Source organism: Manis pentadactyla, chromosome 11 (genome assembly GCF_030020395.1).
Source record: "Manis pentadactyla isolate mManPen7 chromosome 11, mManPen7.hap1, whole genome shotgun sequence".
Lineage (NCBI taxonomy): Eukaryota > Metazoa > Chordata > Mammalia > Pholidota > Manidae > Manis > Manis pentadactyla.
Genome location: NC_080029.1, coordinates 84,444,363 through 84,456,485, shown reverse-complemented (window position 1 = coordinate 84,456,485; position 12,123 = coordinate 84,444,363). Strand labels below are relative to the sequence as shown.

The 12,123-nt window shown below is 37.9% G+C and overlaps 1 protein-coding gene across 2 annotated transcripts in view; it reads left to right on the top strand.

The window, feature by feature from the left end:
- Positions 1-11,850, top strand: part of AQR (aquarius intron-binding spliceosomal factor) — a 103,603-nt gene extending 91,753 nt beyond the window's left edge. Inside the window, exons 33-36 of one of the 2 annotated variants that reach the window (XR_008992554.1) lie at positions 3,346-3,520; positions 5,319-5,432; positions 8,051-10,423; positions 11,423-11,843. Coding sequence is in view for 1 of the 2 variants with exons in the window: in XM_036887545.2 (XP_036743440.2) it covers positions 3,346-3,520; positions 5,319-5,432; positions 8,051-8,392 (631 nt within the window). In the remaining variant the exon portion in view is untranslated. Of the gene's footprint in view, positions 1-3,345; positions 3,521-5,318; positions 5,433-8,050 lie in introns of both variants that reach the window. The other variant, XM_036887545.2, reaches the window with a different exon arrangement.
- The last annotated feature ends 273 nt before the right edge of the window (positions 11,851-12,123 follow it).

Sequence of the window (12,123 nt, the reverse complement as noted above, 5' to 3'; positions counted from 1 at the left end):
AACTTTTAGTGCTTTTTGTTAGAATGTAACAATATCAGATTCTTTGAATAGTTAACCATTACCATTGCTTCTGAATTTTTTGAATCTCTAATATTGCAGTGTGTTTAGTTTTGACTCTCCAGTAGCATTCAGAGAGAGCATTTTATTTTAAAATCTTAATAGATGTCCTATATCTGTTGGAAATTTAGTGTCAGAAATTAAAGAGGATAAAGTGGTAAAAAGTGTCTTCAGAGTACATTTTTCATCGCACAGCATTTTTGACTTTTCACCACATAATCTTTCGGCTTCAGTGTTAGATAAAGGAACCATTTCTTCTCCCAGGATTAAGAATTGTCAAACAATAGTCTGTTTTTATCATTTATTGTGATGTATTTATGTGCTAGAGATTTATGAAAATAATATCTTCTTCTTATGAAACAACTGTTTATAGTTTTATATAAACCTTTATCTCATATGACTTTCTAGCAAAACTATAAGGAGAGTTCATTTTATTATTTTATTTGGTGGATATAAAAAGAAAATTCTCTAAGCTCTCATGATGTTGTCATTAAGTCAAAATCTATTTGGAGCTTAGCCCAGTGATCAGGTTCCATTAGACTGATAACTTTTATGTAAGAGTAAGCAAAGATGTACTGTTTCAAGAAATGGTTTGAAAACTATCACATTCTAAAATACAATTTATTTTTGCTTATTTGTCAAACATTTGTTTGGAGACTAACTTTTCTAAAAAGCAGTTCCTTTTCTGCATTGAGATTTATAGCTGCTCTCTGAAGGGGGCATCATTATTATTTGCATACTGCTTTATCCCCTCCTCACTTTTTTTCTTGACTCTGTAGTGCTTTGTCTTTTTCATATGCTCATGACTTAGTTTCTGTGCTGTTCTTTGCCTGGCTTTTCTGGAGACTTAAAAGAAGAAAGAAAAATGCTTACAAATGAAGGACCTGATTTCAGTATCATTTTACATTTCCAAATTTTCTGAGCAAAAATACCTTTATCCAAAAAAGTTATTTTTGTATTTTCAAAAATTCCCATTTGAAAGTCCAGCTTCTACATTGCAGGTGTGCTGGTGACGGTGGTGGTGGTGGAGATGGTATTAAAGCATGCAGGGGAAATGTCAGTTTAACAATATTTATGATTCCAGTCATCCAAGATAGCTTAGGTAACTCAGCTAGAATTTTATCAAACTCTTCGTAGAATTCTTTGGTTTGTGAAGGTAATCGTTCATATCTGTCTTTCTATAATAAACAGGAAACTATTTTGTTTTTCAAGTTTCAAGAGACTAAGAAATACTTGCTTTCTTCCATATTTCTCTTTTTAATAACAATTTTATTGAGATATATATAAACCAGCTGCCATACAGTTTGAATGTACAATTCATAGAATCTCTTCATGGAGTTAACCTTACAGTATCAGAGCATTTACATCCAGCCAATAAGAAACCCTGTACTTATCAGAAGTTGCTCTCCTCTCCTCTCCCCCAGCCCTTGACATGTGCCCTTCTCCTTTCTGTCTCTGTAAGTTTGCCTATTCTGGACACTTTATATAAATGGAATCACTTAGCATAATATGTTCAAGGTTCATCCATGTTGTAGCATGTATCAGTACTTCATTCCTGTTCGTTGCTGACTAATATGGCATTGTATGGATACATCACATTTTATTTACCCATTCATTAGCTGATAGATATTTGGGTCGTTTCTACTTCTTAGGTATTGTGACTGATGTTACTATGAGCATTCCTATACAAGTTTTTATGTGGACATATGTTTTTCTTTCTCTTGGGTGTAGACCTCGGTCGTGTCATAACCCTGGGTCTATGTGTAACCCTTTCAGTAACTGCTAAACTGTTTTCTAAGCACTTGCCCACCTCGTTTTTCATCCAGGATAGACTAATCAAGTGATTGGGTAGGAGTCAGACTATTTACCTTCAATTCCAGAGACCTGTTTTAAGACATTTAGGACCTGTTAAGAAGCTAGATTAAGTGAGACATTTCTCGTCCCTTTCCAACATTCATGATTTGTGTCTCCACATGATTTGAATAGCCCAGGTACTGGGAGAAATGCTTAGTACTTGTTCAGAGTGAAGCAGTAAATCTGTTAACTTCCCTGTGTTTTCTTCTCTTAGGAGTTCTAGCAGAGTGATGATTTGTTTAACATGCTGTTTCTGTCCAGCCATCTTCTGGGGACTATGAAAAAAGGTGGCAGTTGCCACTGATCTGGTTTCAGGATAGAGCTCTAAGGAATCCTGTCCACTCATCCTGCCATGCTTTTCTCTTTTGCTTGGTGGCCTGTAATGTTCAGAGGGTTTGGTCATTCATTCAACAGATAGTTTCAGATTCATCTATTCTTTGGCAGTGTGCTGGGCTCTTGATACGTAGTAGTAAGTCTAAGCATGATCTTTACCCTTGTGAAGCTTAAAGTCCAGTGGGGGAGACAGTAAACATACTGCTGGAAGGTACCTACACTTGACTCTGCTGAAGATACTAGTCTGATTCTACTCATGTTCAGTAGAGGTCAGGCTTACTAGAACCACTTAAATGGCACTGTAGCTGTGCTTTGCCTAGAGATAGAGCCTTCTGGGTGTGAAGGGGAGAACTGGATATCATAATGTAGTGGTTACCATGAAAACAACAGTTTAGGCCTCCTCCTTCTACCACCACTCCTCAGTTTCCCCTGATAACACTGCTTTAACCATAATTTCCTTAATCACCTTTGAGTGAAACTCTTGCTAGGTATTTTAGCATTGTTTGTCCAGTTACCAGTGTTGGAACCACCACCTATATATAGCATGACCACTTGGGGTTCTTAGGAAATGTAGAAAAAATTTTTTAAATTTGGCTGCAGCAGCAAGGTAATTTTCCTCTGTGAACCCAGTGTGCCACAAATGTAGCAATTCCTTAAAGCTACTGTGTAAAGGGGTATCTTTTTCTCTACCTAAATGAACATCTTAGTTTTGTATGCACTGGGGGGAGTACCTACTCCTCCCTCCACACACACACATACACACATGCATGAACTGAATAACTAATACGTACTTGATGTCACACAGTACCTCCTAACCTTTTTAATCAGTGCATTGGTTGTGATTCCCACTACCACCACCCCCAAAACAACCCAAAAACCATCATAGAGGTTAGTCATAAAGCATTAACTTTTTACTTGGTTTACATAGTAGTCATAGCATTAACTTAATATTTACTCTGTTAAGTCTTCAAGAAGCTTAACTTTTATTTCTATAGCTTGACAGGAATATTTAGTGGTGTATGTAAAAAACGAGGGAGAAAAGCTGCATAAATTCTTTATTAATCCTGAAATATGTTAATTAATTTTGTTTGTTTCCCAAAGGGATGTCCGTCGCTTAGTGGTGGCCATGTCTAGAGCCAGACTTGGACTTTATATCTTTGCCAGAGTATCCCTCTTCCAAAACTGTTTTGAACTAACTCCCGCCTTCAGTCAGCTCACGGCCCGCCCACTTCATTTGCATATAATTCCAACGGAACCTTTCCCGACCAATAGGAAGGTAGGTCTTTCTTAATGCACAGAGCTGCAGTCTTGTAGCCGACCGCGGTTGCTAGGATCATCATCACACAGTTCATCTGATTACAGATTTAGAGTGTTCCTTATCCCATGGAACTGAATTTGATTTTCTATATAAAAAAAATATATGCTAACATTTATTTAGTATACTTACCATTTATCAGACTATTCACTCTTTACATACATTATCTTATTTCATCTCAGTAACAGTCCTTGTTAAGTAGGTTTTTTAATTAACCTTACTTTACAAATGAATAAACTGAGGATTGGAGAGTTAACTAGTGGCCATGCCTCTGGTAGATGGAGAACCTGAGACTTGAAAACCCAAGCAGTCTGACTCAAGAGTGCCTGCTAATAATCACTGTAGTATACTGCCTATCTTCAGCCTTGTAAGGAGAATGTGGCTCATCGTTTGACAACATAGAAATGAATAAACAAACAGGCAGATTCCTGACAAGGTCTGGGGCAGAACTTTGTGTCTTTCTAACCAAGGACTGCAGGGATAAACCTGGAGAAACCTAGAGTACAGATCAGATAATATCAGTGAATACAAGGCTTAGAAACCAGTGCTTTACATAATACCATGAATTCAAGCCCTGTTCAAAAGAGCATCTCAGAAGAGGCAGCACCTATCAAAGCCACCAGAAAATAAGCAAACAAAAATCTAAAAGCCTTCCATATTTTTGAAGGCAGTATTTCATAACTGTAATAGCATGGCAGTCTTTGTGCAAAGAAATTGTGACCATTGCAGAAAGTGACCATTATGAAAAGAACACTGCTTACATACAAAACTACATCCCAGTAATTCTGAGAAATTATATTAATGCACCAAATATTTCTAACTTTTATATACTTTAAATAAGTTGTTACTTCAAGGTAAAATTCTTTTTCTTGATACATGTTTTTTACTTTTATGGTTTTCTGAATTGTTCCTACAGTAAGAAAGGGTGAGATTTTATAAACATTTTATAATTGACTCTTAGTAGGAAAGTTGTTCATCCTTTAATTCTAGGATGGTTTAGGAAGAAGTGCACATTTTTTTCTTTTTTTCCTTTACCACTTTACCTACACTGCTGGAGCAGTGTTTCTCAGATTACTGTCAGAAATTAGTCAGAGTCACATCATTCTGTCTCAGACCTACCGAGTCTGAATCTGTGGGCACTAGAGCCCAGGCCTCTGGTTTAGCCCTCTCCTCAGATGGTTCTGACAGATACCATGAAGATGCACTTTAGGCTACTAATTGCCAACATTTCTTACTACACACCTTATTAATTACAAAACTTCTGAATATTCACCCTCATGACTAATAGTCTATATACTATACAATAGTAAATGTTAGCTTCTTATTTTTTAATAAAACAAATAGGAAGAATAACTTTAAATTTTTCTTTCAGGATAATCTTAAGAATTGCCTTTGGAGCTTACACAGTAGAAGAGACCAATACTTTAGACCATGTTGGTATTTCTATTCAAATGATTGCTTATCTTATAATCTTCTACATTAGAGACCAAACTCATTTTATTTACCAGACTGAAATTGTATTAAAAGCTAGTGACTCTAAGTTTTCTCCTAGTCTCTGCCTTTTCTAAATTTAAATTGAATCACTTCTCTTCATGAAGTCCCATTGTACTCTCACACTTACACGTTAATGTCCTCTTATTATCCTTCCTTCCTCCAAACCCTAAAAGTGCTTCTACATAAGATGGAGGCACAGGCTTCTACTGGAGTATTAGCTTTAGCATTTTTTCACTCTAAACTTAACTTTCTTTTTGCCTTCTAGAATGGAGAGAGACCATCTCATGAAGTTCAGATAATAAAGAATATGCCCCAGATGGCAAACTATGTATACAACATGTACATGCATTTGATACAGACCACACATCATTATCATCAGGTGAGTTTTCTCAAAATGGATGCCTGCTTTTCTTGCTGTAGAAAAAATCTTGTATGTTACAGACTAGACCAGTAAAGTACGTGATTCCTTGTGGGAAACCATTAAACCAAAGTAGGTTGTTATTCACGTTAACGTGTATACTTTTAAAACATTTTTATGTAGATATAATTTGATGTACAATAAATTCCACATATGTAAAATATACTATTTGATATGTCTGACACAACTCTGTATACATATAGATACAGATATGTAGATATATGATACTGAACATATCCATTATCTCCAAGTTTTCACCTGGCCCTTGGTGACTTCTCGTCCTTCACTAGTCCCTTCCCCACCTTCTCCAGGTAACCAAGGATTTGCTTTCTGTCACTATAGCTTAGTCTCCATTTTCTAGATATTTATGTAAATGGACTCATACAACATGTACTTTTTTCCTACCTATCATTAGCATAATTATTTCAAGATTCACGTTTTTTTTGTGTATCAGTCCTTTCCTTTTTATTGCTGGATAGTATTCCATTGTGTGGATGTTCCGAGTTTACCCATTTACCTGCTGATGGACATTTGGATTGTTTTCAACTTTGGTTATTACAAATAAATAACCATTGAACATGAACATTCTTGTACAAGTCCCTGTACTTTTTCTTGGGTAAATTTTTATCAGAGGAATGACTGAATAATCTGGTCAGTATGTATTTGACTTTCTAAGACACCACCAACCAGTGTACCCTTCCATAGTCCCACCCACAGTGTGTGAGAGTTCTAGTTGCTTCACATCTTCACCCACACTTGTTATGGTGGGTCTAGTTTATTTCAGCTATTCTCACAGATATGTAGTGGTTTTAACTTGCATTTCTCTAATGACTACTGATGCTGAGCATCTTTTCATGGTTATTTGCCATCTGTATATCTTCTTTGAGGATGTATCTGTTCACTCATTTTTTAAATTGGGTTGTTTATTTTATTAAAGTTTTGATAGTTTTAAAATCTATTCTGACTACAAGACCCTTATTAGATACATGTTTTATGAATATTTTTTCCTAGTCTGTGACCCGTTTTTTTTTTTTGCCATTTACACATTAGCATCAGGCCATTTATTACAAAACACTATACACTTTCCACTGCAGGCGGGTTATATATTGACAGCAAATTTCTGCAGATAAGACAGTGAATAAACTTTCCACTCCTGATTAGGAATCTGTGACTTGTTTTTTCATTCTTAAGTGTCTTTCAAGGAATAGAAGTTTTACATTTTGATGATGTTCAATGTATCAAGTTGTTCTTTTTATGATTTGTGCTTTTTATATCCTAAAAGAACGGCCTAGCCCAAAGTTACAGGTTTTTCCTGTTTTCTTCTAAAAGTTTATATTTGACATTTAGTGGTATGATGTGTTTTGAGTTAATTGCAAAATAGCCTTGAGTTTTATTTATTTGCATGTGAATCTCAGATTATTTCAGCTCCATTCCCTGAACTATCTTCCTGAACAGAGACTGTTTTCCTCTGTTGAGTTGCTTGTCACCTTGGTCAGAAAGTCCACTGGCCATACGTGTGAGAGTCTGTTTCTGGACTTTATTCTGTTCTGTTGATCTGTGTATCAATCCTTTTGCTGTTACCAAACTAACTTTATTATAGGGTAGCTTTATAGTAAATTTTGAAATTAGATCATGGGAGTCCTTCAGTTTTATTCTTCTTTTTCAGAATTGTCTTGGCTATTCTATCTAGTTCCTTTGCTTTTCTATGTACATTTTAGAATCAGCTTGTCAATTTCTACCCCCAGAAAAGCATGTTGGGGTTTTAATAAGGATATTTTGGGGAGTAGGATTGCTTAGTATCAATTTGGGGAGATAGATATCTTAAGAGTGTTGACTTTGCCTTTCTATGAATATGATCTCTCTCCATTCATTTAGGTCTTTGAATTCTCTCATAGTATTTGGGAGTTTTCAGCATACAGACCTTACACATATGTTGCTTGTTTCATTACTAAGTATTTCATAGTTTTTTCGGCTTTTTATGAATGGGACTTCTAAAAAAAATTTCAGTTTCCAGCAAAAGAAACAGACCCTGAACAGAGAAGCCAAGACTTAGCTCTAGACTAGCATGGGATGAAGGGAAGGCTAAGCCTATAGAGCTGCTTTGGTGCTCTGGTAGAGTAGGACTGGAGCCTTGTGCCCTGCTACTCTCTCCCTGCCCTCGTTTCCTCTCAAGGCTTGGTCTCTCCCCACCTTTCACAGGGCTCCTAGATTGGAGTTGCCCCTTTCATGAGCTGATATGTCAATTAATCCTAACCAGCCACTGTTTTTCCAGAAATGTTACAGCAAGTTGCTAAAAAATCTAAAAGGTCTTCATACTGCTTTCCTCTCTAAAGATTTAGTGTGTTCTTTGGTCATTATTTTGTGATATTTCTGTTGGCATATTCCTTGGAGTCAGTAAAACCTAGGCCATTGTCATCAGAGTTGTTATGTCTACAATGTAAAATGGCACATAGGAGTGTTTTGGAGAACTCTAGAGTGAACAGTATCTATTAGAAAAATAATGTTAAAATGAGAATTTAGCTTTTAAGCCAGTGTTTTCTTCATTGGCATTCATACTGATGTTTTCTTTTTTTCATTAGACTTTATTACAGCTGCCACCTGCTATGGTAGAAGAAGGTGAGGAAGTTCAAAGTCAGGAAACAGAATTGGAAACAGAAGAAGAAGCCAATCCTTGTCAAGCTGACATACCCAGTCTTACAGACACCAGCTCCAGTCAAGAATCCTTAGCCTCTCAGACCGAGACCAGCGACAGTCAGACTGAGAGCACCCCCAGCCAGCCGGGAGCCAGCCCCGGGGCAGAGGCCATCCCTGCTCCGACTGCTGAGGCTGCTGGGGCCGCAGGACCTGCCTCTGAGCCAGCAGAGGCCGACGCACTCCCAAGTGCTGCTCCTGCCGCAGAAGAGACTGCACAGCCCAGCTGAAGCTTGTCTCAGGGAGGACATTTTATTCATAAAGTCTAAGTAAAGCTACTTTTTGCATTTTTTATTTGTTTCTTCCATTTTAAGGGTACTAATCAATGTTCAGTCCTTATTTTTGTTAACTGATTTCAATGTTTGGCTTCTTGGATATATTAAAGAAATTTTATGTGTCTGAATAACTTGTTTCATTTGTTCAATCAGAAGGGCAAATAACCATTCCTTTGATATTTTTATTATTAACTGAATGTGTCTAGTCATACCTACATTAAAAGAATGTCCTATAGAATATACAAGACATGCTTTACATTTTTAGTGAACTTTTCTAAGGAAAAGGACAGAATACACTGGAATTAACCATAAATGTCCTTAAGCAAGTATCCATATTGGAGAGAGAGTAATTTCTTTTGTCATAGTATCAGATGCTCAAGTTGTGTTTCCTTTTTTCCTACGTTTCTTTGCTATCTTCTTTGATACAAAGACATTAATGGCCATAGGATATAAGTTTCTCCAGTCCCTCAAAGAGGCTACATGTATTTCCTTCCCCAAAGTCTCTTAATATATTAGAATCACATAGTGTATGTGTTTATTCTTGGGGCCACTCCAGACCTAATTAGTCAGAGTCTCAGGGTTAGGGCCCAGGAATCTATTTTAACAGGTGTCTCTATGCTTAAGTTGCTGTCAGAGTGGCATCAGATCAGGTTGTTGAGGCTGAGCCAGTATTTGTCTTTCATTTAAGGAAGAAGAATCTGGCAAATCTATTTGGGCGGGAAGAAAGATCCAGAATCTGGCAGTGAGAGTCAGTGAAATTTACCCCGTGTGCAGGATAGAATTCTCCCTACACAGAGTTTCTGGGTTTTCTGCCCTGTTAGTTCTCTTGGTAGATAACCAGCCACAGGATAACCTTAAGATAAAATGTGCTCCAGTTTTGGGAGAGGAAGAAATTGGGATCTTGCTACTGAAGCGTGGTTTGCAAACCAGGAATATCAGTCCCCACTGACACTTGTTAGAGATGCAGAAGCTTGGTGTCCACCCCAGACCTGTGAAATCCGAATCTGCATTCCAGCCAAATCCCCGGGTGATTTATATGCACTTTGTAGGTTGAGAAGCACTGTACTGAGATTACTGTGTTGTCTTCACATGAGTGAGAAGTAGAACGATTCTGTGATGGTAGAATTAACAGTGGGCATGACTGACATTTTCTGACAAGGGGCTTTTGCTTATAAAGTCCCTGGGCATGGTGGCCAGAAAAGAGATGAACATATATGTGGGTAGAGAGAAATTGTCTGCTAGTTCTCTCTTCCCTGTTTTGACATCTGAAAGAGGGGCTGAGAGGGAGCATTTCCCCAGAGGATCCCCTCCAGTGCCTCTACCTGTAGGCGTGACCATGTCCAAAGAACCGCTGAAGAAGTAAGAACTGCACACTGCCACTGACGTGCTTCTGGTACTGACATTTTAAAGGTATGCTGACTTCATAAGGAAATTAAGCCCACAAAGTCAAGCATACCTTCAAAATGTCAGTGGCGGATGTGAATTAGACTCTCATCTTCCAATGCGTCTTATTGCATCAGAGCAGGTGCAAATGTTAGTGAGTAAGGGGAAGTGAGAGCAAGGGGTGGATGAGAGGAGTGAAACGCCAAGGACCCTAGGAGACCTGGGTCCGTTTGTTACCAGAGTCAGGATGAAGCCAGATAGTCTGTTACATAATTTCCCTGACTTTAAGAATGTGAAAGCAGGTGTTGTGGGCATCTTTGTGAGGAATAGTACTCAGAATTATTTTCATTTGTGAATATATTGTATCAGGCAAAAGCAAGAGGGAAAGAAGCTTTAATGTTATTACGGACTTACCTAGAAAAGATTGATTTTTCTCTCTACCCTTTTAGAGATGAATCTGTGTTACCTGCAACCATATCAAGCAAACTGTTGGGCTCATTAAGCCATTTTCCAAACTATGTATCACTCTGTGTAGATGATGACTGGACTTTTTTCTTTCCTGCTTCATTTTCTATCACATTACAAAGAAAATTTAACCAGATGGTGAGTAAGCCCTTTGCCTTTGTCATAGAAATTAAAAAGGGATGATAGTGGTGGGATTTGAATTCCTTTAAATTGTTCATGGGAAAGGCCAGAGAGTCACAGTTGACTATAGAATCATGGGATTTTTCAAGGAAGTTAAGAGATTTACTTTTAAATAATAAGGACATTAAGGGTAATGCTAATAACCTGGGTGTCAACTGTGGAAGAGTGAGGTAGAATCCAAGTTTACATTCCTTGGGCAGTGTTTATTTTTTATTTTGTTCAATCAAGCACACATGAGTGACAGCCTCATAAATTCAAGAGATTTCTTTTCAATTTGGGTTTCTACAAACACAGGTACTCTAGCCTCTAGCCTTGTGACCATTTCAGATTAGTGTTCCCATTGCTCTCCATCCTGTTTTATTTTTCCTCCATGTCTGAATCTGTCATGATTTTGGAATCTATTTTTAAAAGCAGAACCAAAAAGATGCATGCAAAGAGAATGAGCCTGAAATGAAGCATTCAAGTATTTAGACTTTTTTGACAAAATGCTGAGTTAAGAAAGCTCATTACCAGCAGTTGAGAATAAATAGCTCCAGTGAATGAGATGATCTAAACATTTTCAGGTCTCTTGAAGTTAATGTGATGATAAAAGTTGAGATGTTTTGTTAGAAACTGAGAGAAATGGCATAAATAGGCCATTTGTACTCCTATATAAAATGAGGTTTTTTATGATCTGAAGACAGTGTGATACTGTAAACCAGAGTTTGAGCTCACCCGGACCAGGCTCAACTTTCATCTGATTTGCTCATCAGCATTAGGTCTGACCTTGGATAAGTTTTATTTATACTACAAAACAGGGAAAATACCTGTTTTTTAATGAGGCAATGTTTATGAAGATATCTGGCACCAAGTACTCAATCATACCAGTGCCTCTCCCTTTTTCTCCAAATCTTTGAGACAATGTAGGATATTGCCAACCTATCCTCCGACTTGGTACTTGGCTCTGCCCCTCTCCAGGGAGCATGTAGGATGATGAGGAAAGGGACACATGGTGTAGAATCCTCCACTAAGAATCAACCTTATTGAAGATAGAAAGTTAGCATAAGTATAGCCATCTTAAAAGCTTAGACTCCATTTTCTAACCTAGAAGGAAGAAAATAGGAAAATATTAGAACCTTGAAAAACAAGTTAGTCAGCCAGCGTTGATTGCAGTGACCTTTAGTTAGCCAACCTCAATCAGTTAATCATACATACCAAGCTTACCTTACTAAGAACCACCCTAACATTCCGAGGGTGATCTTATCTCACTAGACCCCCAGGATGTGGCGTCAGCCAAAATGTATGTGTTTTTTTTTGGAAAAACAATGTGATGTGTTTGTGGAAAAATACTGCCCTTTTTGAAAATGCTATAAAAACCTCTGACTCTAAGTGCTCGGGGTCCTTGTTGAGACCCGCTGCGTCGGGCTGACACTTGGACCCCAGCTAGCTGGTCTCTGAATAAATTCCTCTTGCTTATTGCATCAAGAGACGCCTTCTGTGAGTGATTTGGGGTGGCGCTCTCCTCTGGGAGAATCCAACATTTGGGGGCTCATCCGGGATTGTGCGCTCGCCCGTTTCACTCCTGAAAGTTGCCCTTGGAGGGAGAGGTAAGACTAAGTGGCGCCTTGAGTTGTCTGTGTTCTGTGTTCTGTTTCTTGGTAAGACCGGTCAGAATTCTG